The sequence below is a fragment of the Aulostomus chinensis genome, chromosome 11 (genome assembly GCF_037954235.1).
Source record: "Aulostomus chinensis isolate RoL2024-O1b breed Wild chromosome 11, RoL_Achi_v1.0, whole genome shotgun sequence".
Classification (NCBI taxonomy): domain Eukaryota; kingdom Metazoa; phylum Chordata; class Actinopteri; order Syngnathiformes; family Aulostomidae; genus Aulostomus; species Aulostomus chinensis.
The window spans coordinates 26,876,325-26,902,177 of NC_141330.1; the positions used below are offsets into that span (position 1 = coordinate 26,876,325).

General features: G+C 48.8%; 1 protein-coding gene across 2 annotated transcripts in view; it reads left to right on the forward strand.

The window, feature by feature from the left end:
- Positions 1-25,853, forward strand: part of tsnare1 (T-SNARE Domain Containing 1) — a 130,569-nt gene that overhangs the window by 68,501 nt on the left and 36,215 nt on the right. Inside the window, exons 9-10 of one of the 2 annotated variants that reach the window (XM_086217423.1) lie at positions 11,274-11,346; positions 15,570-15,652. In XM_086217423.1, coding sequence (XP_086073549.1) covers positions 11,274-11,346; positions 15,570-15,652 — 156 coding nt within the window. The remainder of the gene's footprint in view (positions 1-11,273; positions 11,347-15,569; positions 15,653-25,853) is intronic. The other variant, XM_086217422.1, reaches the window with a different exon arrangement.

The window sequence follows — 25,853 nt, forward strand, 5'->3', positions numbered from 1 at the left end:
GGTTACAGAGGTTTCGGGGGGAATTTGATTATTTTTCCTACTTTCCAAGAGTGAGGAAGAAGAAAGGACTCAGGACAGACGTGTGTTTGGTGTCTGAAGTTGCATCAAACATCCATGTTAGGTTAGCCTGGCTAGGAAGCGACTGGCCATGGGATCAAATCACGTGACAGTAAGACTTCAGGGGCATTGAGAGACCAAAGTGTTGGGAGTGTCAGGAGCAATACTTCCTCTGGATCTCCCCTTGGTTATGATGAGCACTACGAGACGGACGCTGGCCAGCCAGCACGGCCCCGGGAGAGACCTCAGGGGGACGAGTGAGACGTATTCCAGGAAGCTACTCTGCTATCATCGGGAATACTGACAGCCTCCAGATGGCTCAGGCACGACAGGAACACATCACATAGAACCACGGATGCCGGATGGTAACGGGACATTTACGCAGCTAAGTGGTTGAGCATCCACCACGTACCACGGGTATGATCTTCTGGACAATTGTTCCCCCCATCCTAACCGTCTCTGAGACTTTGAGGACTTCAGTACTCACTCCAGGATGTCTCTGGTACTTTCTGCTTGTGAATCCAGCTGTATGCTCCCATCCATACACCCCCCAGCCTGCCCGTCACCAGGAAGCGTGATAGTATTAATAATAAAAAACGCAAAATAAAGTGACTCATGGCAGCACAGGCATGAAAATGAGAAATATGTTACAGCTAACGAGGAAGCTCGATGGTTATCAGAGCAATGAGACCCGGAAACATGCCATTAAGTCTGACTTTGAGAAACTCCTGCACACAGACCCACTTCCTGCTGGGATGTGTTTATTATGAATTATAAGTTCTGGTCGATTTGACCTTCAAATGGGCAGCATCCCAACATTTCCTTACACACACACACACACACACAAACACACACACACAAACCTGGGAGTCGCCTCCATCATATGCTGACAGCTGAGATTGGTCTGACCGGTGATCACCTTGACCTGTCAATACACTGAATTATAAATAAGATACAAAACGTCACAATACAACCAAAATGAGTCCCATGTCAAGGTCAAGGACAGAGGGAGACACCAGCACATTAATCAGCTAATAGCCTCATTTAATAATCAGGAACATGCAGTTGTGCTTCTCCATCAAATTTTTCATGATGCACCTCATCTGGTCAGTCAGGTGAATCTGTTGTTAGTTTTCTAGCAAACACCTAAGCACTGAGGTTTGGAGGGGCGTGTTCCAGCAGGACCAGAGCTTGTGTGTCCATTACTTTACCACTACTCACCAGCTTTATTCAAGCGCGTGGTATAGAAGCGTAAAGGTGTATTCACACCAAACGCGACGCAAATTGTTGTGTCGCTTTATTCGTGCATCGCTGGATCATATGATTTTATTCGCACAAAGTTTTTCCCTGCAAGGAGCATTGATTTCCGCCATTTCTGTCCATCATCAACCATGGCTGACCTAACTACCGTTACTTGGCGTGCATCTGTTGTGGAAGTCCCAGATAAGGCGGAAAACCAAACACCGACTAGCTGCTGAGGCAGCACCAGCTTGTTTCTGTCTCTCGTAGCCTGCTAGCTCACTTGTAGCATGCTAATGTTAGCAGAAAGGAAGGCTACTGGTATTTTGATTGATTTCACATTATTTGTCATCTTTGTTGAGCAAGATTTGGGCTCAAAGGAGTTGAAGGCCTGTCTGCTGTGCACAACTGTCCTGAATGTTTGGCTGCTGTGCTTTGATGCTTGAGCTGGCAAGTAGCTAACAACTAGCAAACATCCAATGAATAGTTGCTATTAACTATTGCAATTCAGAGATTAATTGCAATTAAGAAAACTCATTGTTTGACAGCCCAAGTGTGTGTTTTCTGTGTGTGTGTGTGTGTGTGTGTGCCCGCGTGGCTCACGCAGACCAGTTTTCCAGCACTGATTGGTGTTCATTGTGTTGCTTGTTACTTCTGATGGTGATGGATGGTTTGAGTGGGTGTTGCCTCCTTTTGTGAAGACGTATTTCCTGAGGCGTCTCCAGGTGTGTAGACGCGGCCTATAAGTGATGAAGGTCAGGCAAGGACAGACATTGGGAATTTTGTATTCAATGAAAAGTTGAACGGTTGGTGAGGTAACTTTGTCCACCTCCAACCATCCAGCTGTGTTTGATGGAGCGAGACCCAGGTAACATCCTGTTATGCTGCAATTGTTAAAACCACATTTGAAAACAGGGTCATGAGCAGCGCCGAGCTCCCCGGGGACCGGTAATTGAATTCCTGGACATATCGTCCTTGAGCATCATTATATTATTCCACATGTTTTGACAAGAGAAAGAAGTCAGAATATGAGCAGCCAGGCTGGGCCGCCCTTACTGTCACCTCCCAGCTGCACTTGATATGCTTTGGCAGAGCAGATCATTTAATCACAAATGAATTCATAAAAAAAAGCTCCGGGCAGAACAGAGGACGGCTTTCAAGGGGAATTTGAATACAACACCTGTCCCAGTAGAAAAGGAGAGACGACAAAAAGGGCCAAAACAAAGACGGTGTGTCCTCGAGACCACGGGGGGAGTCCAGCCTCCCTTGGAGTCACCTGGAGATGGAAACACACGCTCACCCCCGGCAGCAGACATCCACCAGCTGAAGCTTTTGTGACGGCAGTAGCGATGGAAACTACTGAAAATATCCATAACCTATAAATCATCGCGTTTGGGTGAGTGCGCCTTGTGAGTCATCTCCCAGGATGCTGCTCAGCCAATCAAACGGCTACACACACTCATGACAGGAGATAGCGAGACCTTGATGACATCTCAGGACAGACGTGTGGACAACAGAACCCGTTTAGAACCCTGAACGGACTCAAGCGTCTCATCAGTTCTGAGGCTGCTGTGATGAGTGAAGTCCAACCGCCAGAACAAAAACCTCTGAGGGAGAGACGCAGTTTCAGGAAAACTCCACTGTTTGTATTCAAGAGTTTTATTGCTTCTGCTGCTGCAGCTCGTGGGACAGTAGCCTCTCCTCCACTCCTCCCTCCCTCTCCCTCCTCTCCTCCCTCCCTCTCCTCTCCTCCCTCTCCTCTCCCTCCTCTCCTCTCCTCCCTCCTCTCCTCCCTCCTCTCCTCTCCTCCCTCCTCTCCTCCCTCCCTCTCCCTCCTCTCCTCCCTCCCCCTCCTCTCCTCCCTCCCTCTCCCTCCTCTCCTCTCCTCTCCTCTCCTCCCTCCTCTCCTCTCCTCCCTCCCTCTCCCTCCTCTCCTCTCCTCTCCTCCCTCCCTCTCCCTCCTCTCCTCTCCTCCCTCCCTCTCCCTCCTCTCCTCCCTCCCTCTCCTCTCCTCTCCTCTCCTCTCCTCTCCTCTCCTCTCCTCTCCTCCTCTCTGTTTTTCTGTTGTGGCGCTGACGCTGTGTTCTTTTATTGTATTTGACTCCCAGGAGGCGCCTCTCCTGTGAAACTATTGCAATAACAACAGGATGGAAGAAGGCAGCTTCACCTTTCTATCCTCTTTTAATTTGATTTAAACAGAAACAAATAATTGCAGCAAACACACACATGCAGCAACAGGTTAGAGTTCTGTGAGATGGCAGGTTCCTGCTGCTGGGCACTGAACCTTCAGTGTGTGTACGAGAGAGGGAGAGACAGAGGGAGAGAGAGACAGGGAGAGACAGAGGGACAGAGAGAGGGCCTGTGATTGATTGCTAAAACTCATCACAAACTGAGCTGAACAGGACTCTTCATTAGTTTGCCTTTATTGAAGTGGTGATGGTTTAATTTCGTTCTTGTCTCTCAAACTTGTTCGAGCTGCGTGGAGTTTCCTGGGAGGCAGCGCCCCCTGCTGACACAAATAGCAGAATGCTGGAAACTGGCTTCGCTGATCTGGTTTGAGAACGAACCATCCATCCATCATCCATCCCTCCACCCATCCATCATCCCTCCCTCCATCTTCTCCCTCTTCTCCTGTTCAGGGTGGTGGGGGTGGAGCCTATCCCAGCAGCCTTCCCCCTGGACAGGTCACCAGTCCATGGCAGGGCCAACACATAGAGACAGACAACCATTGGCTCTCCCAGCCACGCCTACGGTCAATTTAGAGTCTGGATTAACCTGGTCCCTCTTGATGTCTTTGGACTGTGGAGGAAGCTGGAGTACCAGAGAGAACCCAGCAGGAACAGGAGAACATGGAGACTCACACAGAAAGACCCCGTGCTGCAGCCGGGGCTCCACCCACAACCTTCTTGCTGGGGGGTCACAGGGAGGACCACTGCTTCACCGGGCCGCCTTGGTTTGAGAACCACTCAAAGATCATCATCATTGGAGGGTTGTTTCAGGCCGAAGCCAGTTCAAGTGAACAAGACTAGCAAGAGGGAGGAGTCCCACTCCCCGTCTTACCTTCCTCCATAAATAAATGAATGATGAGAGCTTCTAGTACCACTAGAAGTAGAATTACTACTACTACTACTACTACTACTTCTACTACTACTACTAAGCTTACAAGTGGTTTACAATGTACAGCAGACAAGAAGCTCAGAGTGAAATGAAAGACACTGAGGAAAGGTAAACAAATTACTAAATTTGAGAAGATGAGTGGTAACATTATGAGTTACTCTCTAGTGACGTAGTTGAGGGCGCATCAACAGGGGAAGAATCTCCGACACCCGCCCACACCCCACACCCAGGCGGGGCAACCACAGCCCACCACAACGACCAGGCCCACCGCCCCCGTACAGAGCTACCCCCCCAACCCTCGATCCCCAACCCCTCCCCCCAGAGCAGGCGGGCTTCAGGCTATAGGGCACCACCAGCCAGCCAGCCAGGACCCCCCACTCCCCCGAGAGGCCCAGCCCGCCTGCCGGGGTGAGCCGAAGGCGCACGTGTCCGGGACTGCCACCCCCGGACGAGACAATCATACTCTCATCTTCCTCCATACAGGGGCTGAGAACTCCATAGATGCTGATACGGTCCAGGGCACCTCAGACCTAGTAAACCGCCTGCTCTGGCTGCTTTTAACCTCATGGTGTGACTTTCTTGATTTTTTTCATCGTAGAAGCACTGAATAAGAATGGCAAAAACCCAAAGAAAGCAGGAAAAGAGGAGCATTCATGACTTCTGAAGCAATCCCGTGCAGGTCAGAGCCCTGGCGCTGGGTCCGATGTCCTGTGTTGTGCTTGAGCGTCAGTGTCTCTTGATATCAGGGTCCCTGTTGATTAACTTCAGTGTGAAGGAGGTCTGCAGCTGCTTGAGGTGCCTGAACAGGAGGGAGGGAGGAGTGTGTCCTGGTCAGTGAGGGCGCGATGACCCTGCTGACACGTGTAAACAGTGTCTTTGACGCTGGCCAGCGCTGCTCCTGGATCCAGCCGCTGACTCCTGTCTGCCAGATGATTGACATCTCCAAGCCACTTTTTTTTCTTTTTTTCCTCATCCTCTATCAGACGATCTGCAGTGGCAAAGCTTTGGAATCGGCGGCCATCTTTCCCCCAAGTGTTCATATCAGCCCGGATCAGTCGGAGGCAGGAGCGGCACTGGTGACTGAGGTGTCAATCAGACGCTGCCGGAAGGCTCGTTTCTGCGGCTTCTTTAATACTTTGGCCTCCGGTTTAGTGGAGTTTTTGCTGTCGGATGAGACCGATGTCTGAATCACAGTCCGACATTCTCGTCTCGTTGAAACGTGCGAACCCTCCAAGCCCTCCATTCGTTCCAGTGAGTCTCTTCACCAGTCACGCACCTCGACAACAGGAGAGAACAGAGCAGCTCGGGAGAACCGGGTCGACTCGCCGGATGGCATCACAAGCATGCGACACGTCAGTCTGTGGTGCGCTGCCCCCACAGCGGCTCCAGATGCATGGTGACTCACTCCAACAGCATCCTCTTCACGGTTTCATCACACTTGAATGAAAACAAGAAGACAATTCATTCATGACTTTATAAGATTACTGCAGGAGTGCTGCTGGTGTCCTGCGTGTGAGGGCCTTTCACGCCTACACCGCTCAGAGCGTCTGGCGTTGGAGCTGAACAACCGTTACAGGTGTGAAACCTCCCCTGGATCACTGCGGCCTGGACCAAACAGCCCAGATCCACTCTGACCAAAAGAAGTTCTCTCAGTCCACGTCAGACTGGACCATGAATCCGTTGCTCCCCGCTGGAAAAACCTTTTTTCATGGCTCAGACTCATGGACCATCTCCAGAAGTCGTCCTGGACAACGATGTTGTCTGAGTTGCAGGATCTGAGACATTGTCCAGCCAGTTTTTATGGACTAAGTTAGCATGCAGGCTTTTGTAGCTTTTCCACAGGATAATCAGCCTTGCACCTCTGCACTGCAACTCCCCCTCCTCCTGAGTGAGGCGTCACTGCTGAGAGCTCGGAGCTCCTCAGGCTGAACATCTCGGCACATTTCAAAGCATAAAAGATGGAGAGAAATGTGTTGGTGGCTCACCGACAGGAACTGACTGAGATAAGAGGTGGAGGGAAACACAGGTGCTGACACGAGAGGCCCACCAGCCGGTCAGTGACGATGCAAGAGGACGTCAGAGGACGGCCTCATACTGGAGACCTGAGATAAACAGGACTGACTAACTCTACTAAGGGTGTGTAAGTGTGTGGTCACTCTGAGGGCATGAAGTTTGTGGACTATTGAGTTCTCAGGGTCACGGTCATCCAGTTGAGTTCAACATCATGAAAACATATCAGCGCTGTTCTGAAGCAGAACCAACAGAACTTCAATTCTGCTCGTTACAGGAGGATTTATGGCAGAGCTGTTGTGTTTTATCTGCTGAGTGTGCTAATCACAATCGTTTAATGTTATCTATTGTGTTTTATGCATTCCAAAGCAGGCAAACACACACACACGCACAGCTTGGAACGTAATGTTAAGCAGCCTCTCAGACTCATATCCATTGTCATTTTTAAAGCAGCAGGAAAACGACTCCATGGCTTTATGAGAATATTTAGCTACTAGATAGTAAAAAGCTCTGCTCATAAATGCAAAACACACAGCGGTTCTGTCTTCTACTCCGTTCCATCATCCGGAGTTTTGTGTGTGTGTGCGTGCGTGCGCAGGCGTGTGTTCTAAGGTAGTTTGGAACTTAAATCCAGTAGCGTCTCACTCTCAGTCAACGCCGCATCTCCGTGGTCGGGCCACTGTCTGTTGGTCTGGAGGGTGGAATACGAAGCCCTCGCTCGTTCAGATCAAACACCATTTTCACCCTCTTGTGGCTCACGAGTCTGGGATGTCCTTCCTTGAACAACACGCTCCATGGAAGTGAGGCAAACGGGCCGAAACAAAGAGCTCAACTTCAGTACAAGGTTGGATTTACTAACTCCGCCTATGCCATAGCCTAATCACATGACCAATGCTGCAGACGAGCGTTTCTACTTGTGGCCTGGCTGTGTTGCAGTTACACCACCGAGGCACTAGGTGGCAGCAGGACTTATGCTTCTTGGTTTCTTTCTGTGTTTTCAAGAATGTCACTCAAACAAAGCGAGCGGTTTTGGAGGTGGAGGGAATACATTTTGAACAATGTTTAATTTGGTGAAGTTCACAAACAGTGACACTGAAACGAGCTGTGACGGGAACAGGGGATGCTGGGTAATGAGCATGTGGAAATGCGTAGCCAGGGTCGTCATGCTGAGCACATGTAAACCGTAACCTCTGGCAGCGATTGGAAGTAGAGTGTTAATCAAGGTTATAGCTGCAGACTTCCATGATAATTCCTTAAAGCAGGAATAACAGGATCACTGGATTAATGTCAACCACGAAAAAGCAGCGAGGCGTTTGTGTCTGTCAACCCTATCACCTGATATCGGGAGGCAGTGTGAACCCATGACTTCATTAGTACATATTGACACGGCCGGGGGTGAGGACGGCTGCAGGTGCGGAGTCAATCAGGCAGCTGCTCAGCATCGCTGAGGCAGAAACAGACAAAGAAGCCCCCGTAACAAACCTGTTGTGGTCCACCCAGTGCCAGTGTGCAGGCGGCTGATTGCAGAATTTAAAGCCCATGAAATATGGAAAAGGGCAGAGTGTTGGACTGACGCCTGCTACATCTCAGGCCTCAGGCAGGTCCCAAGACTTAACCCCTCCCGTCTATTCACCCCCACACACTAGATGGTAAATTGGATACACACTGTTCTGTCATTATGAATAAATGAGCCTTGATTGCTCAGTGCTATGCCAGGTAAAATAAATGTGTTTGTTTAGAACGATGATAGACGGGGTCTTCAGCATCACAACATTTGACAGGGGCCATTTTGGCTGCATTCAGACGGTTGCTGCCAAGTGCCAGCATGGCTGCCAGCCTCTACAGCAATCTGGGCCACCTGTGATGGATGGCCCAGTGGGTGAGGCTACACAAACACAGCTGCGACTGCATGGAGCCATAATGGTGGAAAGGGAGGATCTGTGCATGGGAGATAGACCAAGCTTTTAGAAGCTTTCATATTGCTTTGAAATGAGACATTGAGGGCAGATTCAAAGCGTGGACACTGTGGAGAAAATAGCCGCGGTCAGCCATGGCTGCACTCGATTGCTGTGTCCTGACAGAGAAATAATTGGAAAAAAAAAACCTTGAACTGCTTCTGCTAAATTATTTGTATTCAAAGCCGTCACACAGCCCTCGAGACTTAACACAAATCCACTCTCAATTAAAGGGGAAGGAAACTTGATTTAACGGCCCCTCACATGAACAACAAGCACACAGGTGGATAAACACAAGCGCCCAACATGTCCTGTATGAACCTGCGTCAGACTGTCACAGGTGGGCGGAGCTAAGGGTTGTCACTCATCGTTTGGAGGTCTGTGCGTTGGCTGATGCCATCTTGATTTTCTCCAACTGTGGATGAGATGGCGGCGCAGAGAGGAGCGAGGAGTCGATCTGATTGATGCTGGCGCAGCACCCCCACCTGCCACTCAAAGAAGTCGTGCCCTTCATTATGCACAACTTTGTGCCTCCTTCAACTGAAACAGTGAGTTACGTAAAAACTCACACCCCCGTAGAGTTGTCACGAAAGGTGAAATTAACGCGAGAGACCCGAGCTGCTTCTGTTCCAGGCTGTCATCGTGTTTATTCCTGCTGTAAACGAGGGAATTCTGCCATGACAGCCTGGAACACAGACGATGTGATGATGTTGAAGGAAGAGTCGGATCTGTTCATTCGTCCTTCTGCTGCGTATCAATATGACAGTATGTGAAGTGTGAAGAAGTCATTTCTGAATTAAACTGCCTCGCTTCGTGTGCTGATCACATGGTTCAGCTACGTTAGCTGTCAGAAGACCAAGCCCCCATGTTTACCTGCTCGTCCTCTGGACCGACCAGCTCGTGCCTGCCGTGGATTGTGGGCTCTGTCCATTCTCCACATGTTTGACAATATCAGCAGCTTGATGGTAGCGTGTCACCAACTGGTAACGTCAGAGAAGAAATGGTCAGTAAACCTGTCTGCTGCAACACTGTAACACGCCGTGACATCACCTGGACGATGAAATGAAGGCGAGAGCGGATTGTTTACCAGACATTGTCAGTGACGACTGACAGGTCAAGACTGAGCTGTCGTTTATGCTCCATGGCAATTAAACACACGTTGACTTTGACAGACCTTCCAGACACACAGGAGGTGTGATCCCGATGAATCAGCTGGTCCAGCTCCTCCCCAGGTCTGTTGGAGAGAACCTTTGACAGGATCCAAGAGTCCTTGCAGAGGAGGGGAACGGGCCGCCTCTTTGTAAAAAAAATTGTGTTTACGACCACAGCTCATCTGCAACTTAACGTCACAGACATGACTGCAAAAACATTCCTTCAGTACTTCTACGTACCTCCGGCTGACTCCTCCCAGAAAGCTTCCACCTGGCGATGCCCTGCAGCAAGCAGTCACCTCTCACCAGACCTGGAACCCGTCCCCAGACATCTGTGGACATCCATCCCAGAGGGACTCAGACAGCAGTTCATTGGCTTTGTGTCCACAGAGGAGAACTCTGCTGCCCGTGTGCTCTTCTGTCCTTCAGCTCAGAGTTCTTTCCTCCCATCCAAAGTAACTGGAAGGTGAATCAATAAGATTTGCTCTCTGAAACCTTGACTGGTCCAAGGCCCCTGCCCTTTCATGACTTGCAGCTCTCTGAGGGCAGTTTTTTCCTGTGGACTCAAAAGAACTTTAAAGTTCCTCCGTCTAATCTCGACCCGTCATTGATCTTGTAATGTCCTGTCGGCACAGCTCCTTAACTTTTATTTGTCCTCAATCCCACCACTGTATCAGTGACAGGAAGTCTTCTTTTTCACTCCTTAAACCTTTCCCAGGGAACGCTGACTTTAACCTCACAAGGGACTGTGGCATCACAACGCCAGCATGCACTCGTTGGTTCCACATTTACAACAAAACATCCCTCAAAATCAACGACCGGTCAATAAAACTTTCAGGTAACATTTGACAAGACTGAACAAGGACGAGACACAAGATAGACATAGCGGCAGGCTCAAGTCTGTTCTGTATGAAGGTGGTCGACTTATCACCATGGTAACATATACTACGGACCAAACCTGCCCCACAGAAGGCTAGGAGCTAAGATATAAGGTCATTCCATACACAAGCCCCGCCCACTGACCAATCACGTCTCGATGTCATCCCCAGTCGTCCACTGTCAGTTTGACACTGGGTGGTGGATTGAGGGAAGGTCTGTCTGGAGTTTGACAGAAGAAAACCCGTGACACTTCCTGTTCTCCACCTCTGTAAACGCTACGGACGCATTTGTTCACAACGGGCACATTTTTGAACGAAGATCCTGCTGCAGCTGAGAGAACGACACCGATGTTGATGCTACGAATCATGGGCCTGGGACATGTCATGTCCAGCTCTTTAGCATGCTAATGCTAACTTTGCATTTCTGGATTTTGGTCATCAGAGGAATGACCTCACACCCTGAGCATTGCCGTGACCATGTTATTAAGCATTAGCATGTTCATGCTAATTTGTAGTTTTGTTTCTTGGGGGGGGGGGGGGGGGTTAGTATTGCACTATAACATTGTGTACACCACCTATTCATTGAATGTCAATCAAGATTTTCCCTCAGATTGATTCATGTCTCCATGGTAAACTGTTGTTAATTCTGTTGACTTACACATTCGCTCGTTGCCTCTCCTGCTCCGTGGTTCAGGCCCCGGGTGTTTATGACTGAATGGAGGAGTCCAGGTCATCCAGGTGTTCAGGTTGCTGACTTGTTATATTATGTCATCAAGTGTCTTCTCAACAGGTGACGCATGAACTCATGACGCAGTGAAGATGTGAACTCCTCTAACATGAGCTTTGCCTGTCTGCCTCCTCCTCAGAGAGACATGCTGGATGTCAGTCAGATCATGAAGGACCTGGCCAGTATGGTCCATGAGCAAGGAGATGCCATAGGTAAGACCTGGTGCACGTCCCTCACATTGCCTCCATTCATTTATTCATCAATTTGATGCACCTGTTAATTCAGCAGGGAAAGGCACTGGCGAGGTGCTGGACAGAAACTACAAGCAGCAAACTACACAAGTAGAGCGTCTCTGTCTTTGTCTAGTGGACCAGTGGTTAGTGGCTTTTATCTGGTTCGCTCCACGGTGGCAGGGACTTGGTGCGCTCCGTCTCCATTGTCAGTTACATTCTCGGAAAACAAAATCAACAGTGGATAAAATGGGTAAAATGAGGCGCAGAGGCCTGTTGGAGGCTGGAGTCTGAGAGGAGGCGTTATGTGTCATCTTCAATCAGTGATTCATCGACAACTGGAAGATGTTGTCCTTTATTTTTCAGGAAAGGTATGAATTTAAAGAAAACCTCAACTGCTCTAAGTTATAATGACAGTAATGTAACTATCCCTTGAAATGTGTCTCTTGTTGAATTTGTGCTCCTGAGCCCCCGGTGAAAGGACCACACGAGCGCAGCGCAGCACGACACGAACGCTTGTGTGGACTTCATCAGAAACAGTTCATTGAGATATCAAGTCATGATTCATGAACAGAATTCAGAGAGGTAACGGCCGTGGGGAACAAGGGTTTCAGTCTGGTACAAACCACAGTTTCAGAAATCACTGAACGAGATCACAACTGACCTTGTGTTTACTGTCTTTGTGGGGACATCCCCTAACTTCACCACTCAGCCCAACTGGAACCATCACTAAGCTTTGACCCCGAACCAGGGTTCATTGTAGTCCTGACGATTAAACCGGGTCTAAACCCTCAAACAGACAACAGGACACAGGTAAAGGGTCTCAGTAGGCACAGATGAATGGAACGCTCCCGTCCTCCATCGGCAGGCGTCTGGTTGTCTCGGTTTGTTCCTGAATGTCACGCGTGTCCCGTGTAACCACACATGCGTGACTTCTAGAGTGTGTTACAGCCCGTTTGTGGTGGTGAACATGATGGTGAGCTGAGCTGAGAGTCTCCCAGTGACCTCCAGACTGCAGACCTGCTGTCTAAATACCTCTGGTCTCTAAAACCAGGTGTTCTTACTGTGTACGTGTGTTTGGGTGTGTGTGTGTGTGTGTGTGTGTGTGTGCGCACGCGTGTGTGTATGCGTGTGTGTATGCGTGTGTGTGTGAGTGTTTTTTATGCAGAATGTGTGATTGTGGTGTGGAGGTGTTTGTTGCACAAGCAGCAGGTACAACAAAAAGACGAGTCTGCTCCAGAAGGAAGGATTAGTGCTTTTATGCTCTGCTTGTGCTGCTGAGGACACAAGACACTGAGGTGCACGAGTGGAGACTCACAATCAACGCCGCTTGTTGAGCCGGCAGACACACGCACACTTCAGAATGTTCCAACATGTTCACGTGTACACAGAAGCGTTTCTTGTCAGATTGTAAGAGTGATCCAAACATTTCGTGACATCTCAGCAGGAGTGTTTGTGATTAAGAGCTGCGTGTTTGGTGGGAATCCAGCGTTTGTCCAAGGGAGGAAATCTGACTGAGGCGAAGTTAACAGGAACAGATTGAACCCAGGGAGTTCACCTCCCGTCAGTCTTCTTTCTGTATTTTTATTCTGTGTATTTTATGTTCATCGTGGCGTTTCATCTCTCCTGTGTTACATCTTCATCCGACCGCTCGCCCGCGTTTGTGTCCTGCTTGCGTCAGATTCTCGTCGGATGTCTCGTCCGTCTCAGCCGCTCCTGGGTATCAAGTCTGGATTCTGGCGCACCCACTGACGATCCTGCAGGTTTAGATTTTTAGTATTTGAACAGTTCTTGAGTGCTGAAAGTGTCTCTGAGTCTCTGGTGCAACTCGATGCAAGAAAAGACAGATGTGGCGATCACACATGAGGCTTGAGGCCCAGTTTGTAAATGCTATAAAAACCAACACACACACACACACACACACACACACACACACAGTCCCACAACAACACCACCTATGAACAAATGAACATCGTTCTTCTCTGAAGGCAGTAACTTGACCCTTACTTGACATTCAGTATCCGTCCCTACGCCCGGGGCTCAGTGGCCATTCAACGCCGTGTCACATGAAGCAGACGTGACGGGGGCTGATTTACGACCGTGTGAGGGAACGATTCACAGAATTCAACTTTTCCACGATCTTGGACGTGCAACCTGCGACCGTTGTGCAGCTCTACACGCCCACTCCTCCACGTCACCCTCTCCTCACGCCGCTGATTTGATTCAGATGAATTTTTGGGTGCAGATGGTCGATCAGCTCAGTTCACACACTCAACCTGGGGATTCTCTACCCTCCACAGGGCGCCACCACCCTTTAGCACAACTGCTTGCTCACTCTCACCAGTTGTAGATGTATGGGGGTCATTAATGGATGTCACCTTTTATTTTGATCATCAAACACACCCATGAACTCGTGTCTGTCGGCAGCTTTTAAGACGCCTCGTTGCTTTTAGCGAGCTAACCGTTCACAGAATTCCTCATCTCATAATGAGCTTTCAAGGCTGCGTGTGCAGAGCAACAATCTTCCATCAGGCTCTGGGTGTTTGCAGTACAGGTGACTGTCCCAACATGGTTTTTGCTGAGCTTGAAAGGCTGGTACTCACCATTATATGATTTTTCCTTGAATACTGGCGCCTCTCACAAGCTGCCAGTTCTTCATAAACCCCATCAACCGGCAGGGTCAGCAGTCACGCTGTCAGCTCGCTTACAACAGCAGCTCAAACACGTGTTCACGGCTACACTCACAGTGTTTCCATCGCTAGCTGCCTCTGATCTCCGTCACAGATGTCACTCAACTGCCCTGCAGCGCCCCCCACACTATCATTTCTATTCTTAAAGACGTGATGCTAAAGTTAGCTTGCTGCAACAGGTGGGAGTGATGCTAACAGCAGATGCATCCCTGCTCACGACTCATCCCTGACGTGCTGCCTTGATATTGACAGTTGTGACATTTCTCGTCCACAGTTTTCTCCCTCAAGAAGCAAAGTCCCAACTCAGCGAACTGAAACGATCATTGCAACAGCAACAAATAGACAGTGCTGACATTCCCATGAATCAGCCCTGGCATTATCATAAGCCCCGCCCCCTGAACTATGTGCTCGCAGGCCAATTAGAGGAAGAGGGTGAGACATCCAGTCTGCTGTAGTTCTTTCACACTCACATAACCAACATGCCAGACAAAGCTTTAACCTTGCAGCTTCTACTTGTCTGGGCCAAGTGGCCTGCAGGGGAGTTTTGAGGATTTCACAAATGTTTGTTCTATTTAATATCAAACACAAAAGATTTGTCTTGTTTCAGTTTGACATTCACTGAATTTATCAAAGGAGGTTTTAATGAAAGAAAGTCTGAACGCTCTTTGAAAGAACAGTGGCACTATAATTTACTAAAAAAGCTTGAAAAATAACTAGTTTTCTTCCACAATAAGAAATAAAGTTTTATGAGTAAAGTTGCTTCTGTGTCCCTTTGAGTTCATTAAAACAGATCATCATTAAATGTTTGAGTTCCCTTGATTGATTGTCTGCTACTGGTGCACACAAATATGGGACTAAGGGAGGTCCGGTGTAACTGCCACGTTTTTTTAACTGCCGTCATTTTACTGTCAGGTACTGCGGTGCCTCGCTGGCGTGGCTGCAGGTTTTGCACCAAACAGGTTTATGCTTGAATATATCGTCCGGATCAGTTCCAATGATGCGTGCCACTGACATCAAGTGCGTCCCGTGTCAGCTGACCCTTGTCGTCTTGGGCAGCGCTAAGACCAGGATGCAGTGACGGTGCTGTTGCAAAATAACATGATGGATAAACAACATTCTATTATAGAGACGTCTTCATGAACTGATAATGTACCATAACACCAATGAGATTAATTTATGATCCACATCATCACAAAAAGCTGAGGGTGGACGTCCAGTAAACCCGGCTGGGTGTGGAGAATCAGACAGGCTTGGAAAACTCAGGCAGAACTTGCAGCTTCTTTCTTACAAATGTGACCAGCAGGGGGCGACTTCACCTGTGGAGAAAGGGACTCAGGTGAACCTGCTCGTCGCATTGAGTCCTGACCTCACTCAACACCTCCCCAGTGGTGTGCATTATGGCACCAGTTAAAGTCAAGTTGGCCCCGCCCACCCCTCGTGTTCATCCTATAGCGAGATGCTTTTGTAGATTATGAGTGATGAGAATATTAATGAAGCTGCATCTTGTGTCTTCAGACAGCATCGAGGACTACATCCAGACGGCGTCATCCAACGTGGAATCGGCGAATCAGGAGCTCGCGAAGGCCAACCAGTACCAGGTACAAGGGACGCCGCTTGGTTCTCTTCTCAATTTGTTTACTCGACGGAGCGTTTTGCTTTGTAATGCAGTCCCAGGGAGCTTAGCCTGATCAGCCATGCAAACAGGGACTTTGCTAACTAGATTACACAGCTTTATCACATCCCCCACCGGCACGATGATAAAGATGATGTAATTTCATGTCATCCTCGACTAGTTAAAGTGATAGAACACATAAAATGGCTGCCTGCAGTCTTATGAAACACAGACCCTTGTATGTAATTCCAACCCAGCTCATAGCTCTACTGCTACTCAGATAATGGTTATCAGTGCACTATTTGAACCTACAAGAGTATCGACATGAAGAGGAAACCGCATTACCGGGCAACAACCGCAGCCAGAAATTGTTTTTGCTTTTTGAGATGACTTGAATTTCCACTTCACAGCACAGAGAGACGTTTTATGAGGTGCCCAAGGGTCTGCTTTGGTCTTTCTTTTCAAGGAAATATATGTGTCTTCTGCCATTTTGTCGAAGACTATCTCAGTAGGCCAGAGCTCGGCGTGGCTCTCTGCTGTGTAGGCCGCTGGCTATGCTAAATAATGGACTGACTCAAGTGTCACTGGGTTAATAAAGGAAATCCATTTTTTACTGGAGCTTCGTCCACACGCTCCACCTCCTAGGAACTTTGACTGACACGCACCCCGTGATTCAGAACGCAGCATCAAACCTGATAACAGAATTAAATCGACAGCTTTCAGGGTGAAAATCATCGCTGGGCAGTTTATGTGTTTGTCGTGTGTGTGTGTGTGTGTGTGTGTGTGTGTGTGTGTGTGTGTGTGTGTGTGTGTGTGTGTGTGTGTGTGTGTGTGTGTGTGTGCGTGCGTGCGTGTTCCCCTGCTGCTGTTCGACTAGTGAGTGAACAAATGAGCGAACGGCAACAGCTTTCCCATTAATTGTCTTTTCATTATCTCAAGAAGAGCTGAGCCGTGACCGAGCTCACATGGAGCAATTTAGCTCTCCGCCAATCCGTACGGCTGCTGTCTGAGCGGCTGAGTGGAAGAAAAACAACAAAGAAGCGGCTGACAGACAGTTGGACAGCGTGATTAACCCCCTTCTCTCTCTTCTCCTCTCTTTCTCTCTGTATATTATTTACAGCGTTTCGGCTGGTAGATCACTCGCTCTCATTTCTTGTCCTCCGCTAGCGAGAAGTCAGCCGCCGTGGTTGGTGACAGAAACGTCAGGGGCAGGTCGTCCAGCTAATCCGCTCCTCTCTAACACACCAGAGGCTCAATATTCACGTGTCGATTATTTGTGCTTATTTGCCCGCAAATCGAAACTCGCAGAATCAAGTGAGTTACAAATGAAGTTGCTGTTACTGTCCGGACACTTCAAGGCGCTTTCATCCCTCCAGTGCTTGGTTTGACCGACCAGTCAAATAAATGTTGTTCATTTTGCACCAAATAACAACAAAAGTTATATTTTTCTGCAAATCACTCTTTACTCGCTCAGTGGGTCCAAAGTCACGCTTTAGGAATTAATTGAATTTGATTGAAAGAGACTCAGCGATTCCTCGTGGAAGAGCACATCTGCAACAGCATCCATGAAAAACTGTCATTGAACAGACAGAAAGGTTGAGCAGACGCCTGGGGGCGGCCATCTGCCTCAACCGGCTGGGGGGAAAGAGGAAAGAGAGGGATAGAAGGACGGGTAAGGAGTAGATGGGGACAGGGAGAGAGAGGGAGGGAGAGAGGGAGAGACGATCAGCAACAACAACCACTGACGATAGCAGCAATAATAGTGAAACACAGCCGTGTCACATCTGCAACCTCCGCAACAACACACTCCACCATAACAGGGCAATGAAGTAGAAGTACTAATACAGAACTAGTTTTGATACTTGAACTGATGCATATGCAAAGGGTCCTAATAATACAAACGTTATAAATGTAGTAAAATATACTATACTATCTATACTACCATGAAATTGTCTCAAAACTCCTAGAATTGTCGACTACGGGTCATTCAAATGACTCTCCTCCCTCAGGAAGGCTCTCGATGACATGAACGTACAACACAAGACGTCCCCTCCGTCTCTGGAACCTTCATCCTGACTGTTAGTGGCCCCGAGGCTTGTAAGCTGCACTTGATCCAGGTTTCTGCTGCGTACTGGACCAGGACCAGTGTCACCAGTGACAGTGCAGACTTCGTGACACAGTGAAGCTCCAACATCAGCAAAGCTCAAAGCTGCTGTGGCGATGCATCGTGTCGTGCAGAGAACTTAGTTTAAATGGAATGTAAAAGAGTTGCATTGATGCTTGCCGTTGTGGAAAAGTTTGAGTCATGCTGCTTCACTTCATGCATGTTCCTCTTTTCTGCTAAGAGGGAAGCAGAGTGGGTCGCTGAACCGTCAGCGTTGTTCTGCACGCCAAACTTCTGGTGTGGAGTCGTTTCAGCGTGACACCCCATGAGTGTGTTTAACCTTCCCCTTTTCACCACAAACAGCCAGAGATATATTTGCTTTTAACTGCACATCCATGAATGGCTGATGGCTGCCTCCCACAGCCCGCCGCCGTCCGGACTGCTGTGCACAGCCTCAAATATCAAAACTATACAAGATGCATTACTAACATGAGCAGTAGGGGGCAGAGTAGAGGCAGTGAGTAGGTGCCGACGATAGCAGATAGTCTTGAAGTTAAATTCAGAGACCAAGTCTATAAGTGCACGCATCTACCAACTGTCACTGCTGCTGAACAGTGGCAAAGGAGCGTGTCAGAACAGCTGATCTGAGATCAGTACTGTTTCACATGCTGACACCAAAACCTACAAAACTAGAAGCAGGTCTGAGAGCGTTCTGTCCATATTTTGTCTCCTAAAAAGGGGGAGAAAGTGTTGCTCACTGGCACCATATGCACTTTCCTATCCTTCAAGGTCAACAATGGAAGACACACCTGATGGTGCTTAGGTCAGAGCCCACTCGTCCAGTAGAACCCTAGAAAGCCATTTAAAGGATACAGACAAGTATTTGTAGCTGTGTTGTTTTAATAAACTGATTTGAATTTAAGTGATCATTCCATGTAATGACCTGTCAGTCCAAAATTCACAGTAAAAGACAGGAACTCCAGCAACACTACAAACCGTCCTTCAACTGTTGGTGTTGGCATCGTATTATTGGCCGACGGCGTGTGTCAGCGTCTGTAGTTTCTGAGCAGAGCTTTGAGTGAACGCAGGAGCAGCACCAGATGCAGGGACACGGACGCTCCCAAAATCCTCTCCATGAAGAACATTGCATATGGAGTCGATGGGTTTGTTCCGATCGGCAATCAGACCGTCAGTCAATGACTGAATGGACGAATAACGATCATTTTTTTCAATTTAACATTTAGGAATCCAGGGATTTCACAGGAGTCGCCTGCGCTGGAGTCTGTGAAATGGAACCGACTCCTTTGCTGAATATCTTGCAACACTCAAGCAGTCGGTGCCGCCACGCTTGTAGTTTAATAGATTTGAAAAGCTGCCATTAAGGTGCTTTAGTGGCGCGAGCTTGACGGGGTTCAGCAGCCTCGGGGGGGGGGGCGGTGAGTCTGCAGCGTTATGTGGTCATTAGCTTCATAGCCAACCTGACTACATGCTCGACAGCAAACACAGAACACACTGAAAACATGACCTGACCAGTTCCAGACCTGGACCGCTTTTTCACCGTTTTTCTTTGACTCTAAATTGCTTCCTGCCTGTCAGCGACATCATTCCTCCCAACCCTCACATGATTGGATCGTACAGTGGCGATGATCTGAAAATAGAGCGCATCGCCCAACACTAGAGTCAATGAGTAGAACACGAGTTAGCAGCACCGAGTCAGCAGCAGCTCCAAGTCAGTAGCAGCACCGAGTCAGCAGCAGCACCGAGTCAGCAGCTGCGCCGAGTCAGCAGCAGCGCCAAGTCAGCAGCTGCGCCGAGTCAGCAGCAGCACCTCACGACGAACCCTCTGATGACACGAAGGGGCTGATGGAGCCTTGGTCGCTCCCCCACGCTGGTGGACATGCACCACTGCTCACCTCCACCCTTGGTCAATTAAGAGAGGATGTCATTTTCTTTCCGTGTCCGCCTCGTCTACTCACTTTACACTGAAAATAAATGGAATCTATAATCCATTATCTGGAGGCAGATTACTCTCCTGGCTGCAAGTGTCTCTAGTTGCACTGATGTTTTATCACCTCATCTGTGTTCAGCCGACCGAGATGAACTCTGAGTGTTGATTGCCACACAAGATGGTTTATAATTACCAATAAAGCACAGATGTTCTGGCGAGTGAGTGAACAAAAGCTGCGGCTACATGAGGTACCTGAAGTCACAATTGATTTTTTGGGGCGGTGGGGGGGGGGGGGGGGGTCCTTGGTGATGTCAGTGTTAAGACTTCAAACACCATCCGTTTGAGAAGTTGTTAAGTGAGTGACGGCGTGCTTCTGAATCCCCCCCAAAAAATCAGGCCCCGGGCTTCTGAGGATGGCTCCGGCACACTGACACGTACAAATTGCTGCCCTCCTGACAAACGAGCTAATGAAGAAGAATAACCTCATCAGAGCGTTGAACGTCTGACTGATCCCATCACTCCTCCCTCGGGCCCCGCTCACTCTGGATGCTGCTCCGAACGGTGTGGATGAACCCCTCCTGCTGCTGCTGGTGGAACCTTCCCACCTTCGGCTGGAACTCAGTCCTGGACAAGACTGGTCCGTCCTCTGTGTCCGACACACTCACACATCGGCTATGATGTCGTATCCATCCGAGGTGGAGTCTCCATGAGCCAGCAGGTTGCTAACCGAGGTTCAGGCTTGTGAAACCAGTGTTATCATGGAGAATTACTACATTACCCACAATCCTAGAGTAGCAGTGGTCTTATTGATGGGACTCACTGTGGGGGAGGAACCTGGCTGCTCACTCACTCCTCCTTTCTGATGACAAACGTTGAATAGTTGGACATTTTTCTTGAATCTCTTTCCGCTCTCACCTACCAAACTGGTCAAGTGCTCACAATGCAGCGAGAACAGACCTGAAACATCGTTCTCCTCGTGATGGGGAGCGGTGGGCGTTACCACGCTGTCACAGGATACTTGTTACAGTTTGAATTTAACCAGCACCAATCATTTTTAAGAGGCAAACAAGATGGAAGCAAATCACATGACCAGGCTGGATCTTGATAACAAATACATTAGGCAGCAAAACCGTAAGCATGAGTAGTTTTTTTTCCAAGTGTGTTTTGAACACGTAACATACGTTCCATGTCATGCAGATGAATAGAAGATACATGGAGTGTAGACGTTGAATTATCCGTCAAAGGAAGGAGACATACACTCTCATATTACATGCGTTATGATAATGATTATATGATAAACTAACATAATAAAACACCTCCCCATCCAACAGCCTCCACCTGCAGGCTGGTTTTCTCCTCATATTCACGTTCTTTTTTTCAATAGTTCACTATTTATTCATTTAATTCTAGGAACGGTTTTAATATTGTTGTTTATTATTTCTTCTTCCCCTTCCCCCTTTGCCTTGTGTTGATGCTGTGTTCCGCTTTACTAACACACACACACGCACACACACACACGCACACACGCACGTGCGCGCACACACACACACACACACACACACACACACACACACACACACACACACACACACACACACAAACTGCCCAGCGATGATTTTCACCCTGAAAGCTGTCGATTCAATTCTGTTATCAGGTTTGATCCTGCGTTCTGAATCACAGGGTGCGTGTCAGTCAAAGTTCCTTGTACTAGTACTACAATATCAAGTCTTCCGTTATTCCCAGAAGTATTTCTGTTCCTCTGTTTGACCTTCATGTGTGTTACTTCAGCTCTTGCCCCGCCCCCGCTATATTATGTATGTTTACCATGGTTTGCACTCTTAATGAATATTTTAAAGAAAGAAAGAAAGGAACGTAATGTCCCCAATTCTGAGGCTGTGCATTGCAGTGAGGCACAATAACGGCGCCTCTTCCACCTGCAGCGGGGCGTCGACCAGGCGACGGTACATTTAGATTTGTCCTAATACACCAGATGCTTTTAGAGCTTCTGCTGCTCAATAACTCCAATCAAGCTAAAGTGTACCACCCACATACAGAAAATATTAAGCCTGTGTGTGTCTGTGTGTGTATACTGCTTCTACTTAAGTTGTTTTAACGCCAAATGTGAAGCAAATTTGTTTGGCGTAGCAATCTTGGATGCCTGATCATGTCTGAGTTTTCGCCCCTTGTTGGCCCGTCCTGATTTGGCTGGAGCGCAGCTGTCGGATTGACTTCTTCTTCATGTGTCCTACGCCGCGGCAAGCATGGCCACCTCCCCGCTGATACTCTGGTAGGCGGCGGAGCCTCTCTGCTGCTGTGGTGAGTTTCTCTGGGCACTTCCAGCAATGAGGTCAATGATTTCAGTGTTCAAGCTGATAAAAGCCGAATAGAAGCTTCCATTTACGGACATCAGCTGTCAGGAGCAGTGGCCACGCCTCCGAGAACAGAGGAGGACCCCGGCGTCAGAGCACCAGAGGGTTCAAAGGGAGTCTTAGAGACACAAACCCATGGAGGAGAAAGTTGAAAACTTTAGCAAGATTTAGGAACATGGTTGCCCTTCATGGTCATGATGAAGGTCGACACAGAGGAACTCTTCCCTCAACGCGCCCACACACAATGACACACAAAAGCAGCAGCGTGCCGTGAGAACACGTGACAGTATGATGCGCTATCCAAGCACCCCTCCGTGAGCCCACGCTGCGGTTAAGACAGTGTCATCGCTTTGGTCGGGACTCTTGTTGTCATGGTTACAGTAAGGACACTGGAATGAGAACACTGGGAACAAATATGACTGGAGCATCCATCATCCCAACCTCATGGAGGGAAAATGTATTTGCGAAGATAAATAGTGAATATTTAGAGTGAGCATTGTTGACAAAGTGCCACCTACTGATACCTGATTAGCAGAAAAACCCAAAGACCAAGAAAGAGAGACAGTCATGCTGTTTGACTGACAGGTGAGGAGCAGGAGTGACACCTTCCATGGAAGTTTCAGGCAAACTAGAAGAGAGGAAATATTGATTCCTGTGAACGTTGTTGAGCTGATGAGGGGGTCATCCTGACCAGGGAGGTCTCGCTGCCACCAGCAAACCTGACTTTGCTGCTAGCAAACATGCTGGTTTGGAAGCTGGAGAGAGACTCTCATTGAGGGCGCACACACACACACACACACACACACACACACACACACACACACACACACACACACACACACACACACACACTCTTGAGGACAGTGTGAGTGTGGTTGACCCTTCTGGCTAGAAGTTAACTCACGTGGCAGCGACCTGGGAATCAAAAGGCTTTCATTTGTCTTTGCTGTGGTTTTGAGGAGCTCTGAAGCAGCAGTGAGTCAGAGCAACTCTACAAAGCTGGTTGTCAGGCTTGATAACGCCGTGGCTGTTTTACGATGAGGACTCGGATCTCTCATCGGCACACTAAAGTCTGCACATGCAGCAACTGCAACTTCACACGTTTGAAGCTTTAATGATGGTCGTCGAGTAGATGGATAGAGCCAGCGGGAGGAAAACTGTTCCCATGGACTGTTTTCATTGGCTAGGAAATCCCTCCTAGTTTCACCATCCTGACTCCACCCCCAGATTGCAGGATACTCAAATTATACAGCCAATATTATGTGTTAATAATGTGTTGAACCCATGTTACACATCATTCAGTGGACCCGTTCATGTGATGCTGAACCTAAATTAAAGATTTAGGTTCAGCATCACATGAACGGGTCCACTGAATGATGTGTTGAACCCATGTTACACATCATTCAGTGGACCCGTTCATGTGATGCTGAACCTAAATCTTTAATTTGTCGTCGTCGTCGTCTTCTGTTTATCCGGTTGGTTCAGGTCATGGGGGCAGCAGCCTCAGCAAGGAAGCCCAGACTGTCCTCTCCAGCCATGTCCACCAGGTCTTCCGGGGGAATCCCGAGGCATTCCCAGGCCAGCCGAGAGATATAATCCCTCCAGTTTGTCCTGGGTTGGCCCCGAGGCCTCCTCCCGGTTGGGCATGCCTGGAGCACCTCAACTGACTCCTCTACATGGAGGAGCAGCAGCTCTGCTCTGAGTCCCTCCTGAGTGACTCAGCTCCTCACCCTGTCTCTAAGGGAGAGCCCAGCCACCCTGAGGAGGAAACTCATTTCGGCCGCTTGTATTCAGGATCTTGTTCTTCTGGTCATTACCCAGAGCTCATGACCACAGGTGAGGGTTGGAACGTAGATTGACGGGTAAACTGAGAGCTTCGCCTTTTGGCTAAGCTCCCTCTTCACCACAATGCACTGGTTTAGCCCCCGCAACACTGTGGATGCTGCCCCAATCCACCTGTCAATCTCCGGCTCCATCCTACCCTCACTCGTGAACAGACTCCGAGATACTTAAACTCCTCCACCTGAGGCAGGACCTCCTCCCCCGACCGGGAGTGGGCAAACCACCCTTTTCCAGCTGAGGACCATGGCCTCAGACTTGGAGGGGCTGATTCTCATCCCAGCCGCTTCACATTCAGTTTGAACTGTCCCAGCAAGAGCTGGAGGTGGTGGCTTGATGGAGCTAAGAGGACCACGTCATCCGCAAAAAGCAGAGACGAAATCCTCCCGCCACCAAACTCCACCCCCTCCACCACCCGGCTGCACCTAGAAATTCTGTCCATAAAGGTTATGAACAGAACCGGTGACAAAGGGCAGCCTTGGCAGAGTCCAGCCCTCACTGGGAACAAGTCCGATTTACGGCCGGCGACGCAGACCAGACTCTCACTCCTCCCGCAGAAAGACTGAACAGCCCTTAGTAAGGGGCCATCCACCCCATACTCCCGGTGTACCCCCCACAGGGTGCCCCTGGGAACACTGTCATAAGCTTTCTCCAGATCCACAAAGCACATGTGGACTGGTTGGGAAAACTCCCATGCCCCCTCCAGGCATCCTTCAGGATGTCCACGCAATGTTGCACAGAAGTGTCAACCAAGACAGCCCCACAACATCCAGAGCCTCGAGATACCCAGGGAGGATCTCATCACTTCTGCCCCGGAGATTGGACGACCCCTCCTCAAGCACTCCCCAAACTCTGTCTCCTCCATGGAGTACGTGTTGGTGGGATTGAGGAGTTCCTCAAAGTATTCCTTCCACCGCCCAGTTATCGCCCCAGTTGATGTCAGCAGACTCCCATCCCCACTGTGAACAGGTTGGGCAAGTTGCTGCCTTCCGCCCCGAGGCGATGGACGGTTTGCCAGAACCTTTTCTCAGCCGACCAATAGTCATTCTCCATGGTCTCACCGAACTCCTCCCACGCCCGAGTTTTTGATTTGGTGACTGCCATGGCTGCATACCACTTGGCCTGCCGGTACCGGTCGGCTGCTTCTGGAGACCCACAGGCCAACCCTGCCCTCCAAGCCTCCTTCTTCAGCCTGACAGCTCCCCTCACCTCTGGTGTCCACCAGCGGGTTCGAGGATTACTGCCGCGACCGGCCCCAGCAGCCTTACGGCCACAGCTCACAACAGCCGCCTCGACAATGGCAGAGCGAAACATGGCCCATTCGGACTCAATGTATGGATGGATGTGGTCAAAGCTCTTCCAGAGGTGGGAGGTGAAGATCATTCTGACAGGTTCTTCTGCCAGGCGTTCATAACAAACCCACACTACTCGTTTGGCCCTGCTGGGTCTATATGTTTATATATTTAGACCCAACACAATGTTTGACATCAGCCAGGATACGCTTAGATTACACTTAGATTAACCCTTAGATTCACTCATAGATTAACGCTTAAATTAACCCTTAGATTCACTCGCAGATTAACACTTAGTTTAATCCTTAGATTCACTCTTAGATTAACATTTAGTTTAATCCTTAGATTCACTCTTAGATTAACCCTTAGATTCACTCTTAGATTAACATTTAGTTTAATCCTTAGATTCACTCTTAGATTAACCCTTAGATTCACTCTTAGATTAACATTTAGTTTAATCCTTAGATTCACTCTTAGATTAACACTTGGATTAACATTTAGATTCACTCTTAGATTCATGCTTGGATTCATAATGTTACATTCACTCTTACATTTACTCGCAGTTAGATTCGCACTTTGATTCATTCTTAGATTCATTCTTAAATTCACTCTTAGATTCATGCTTGGATTCACTC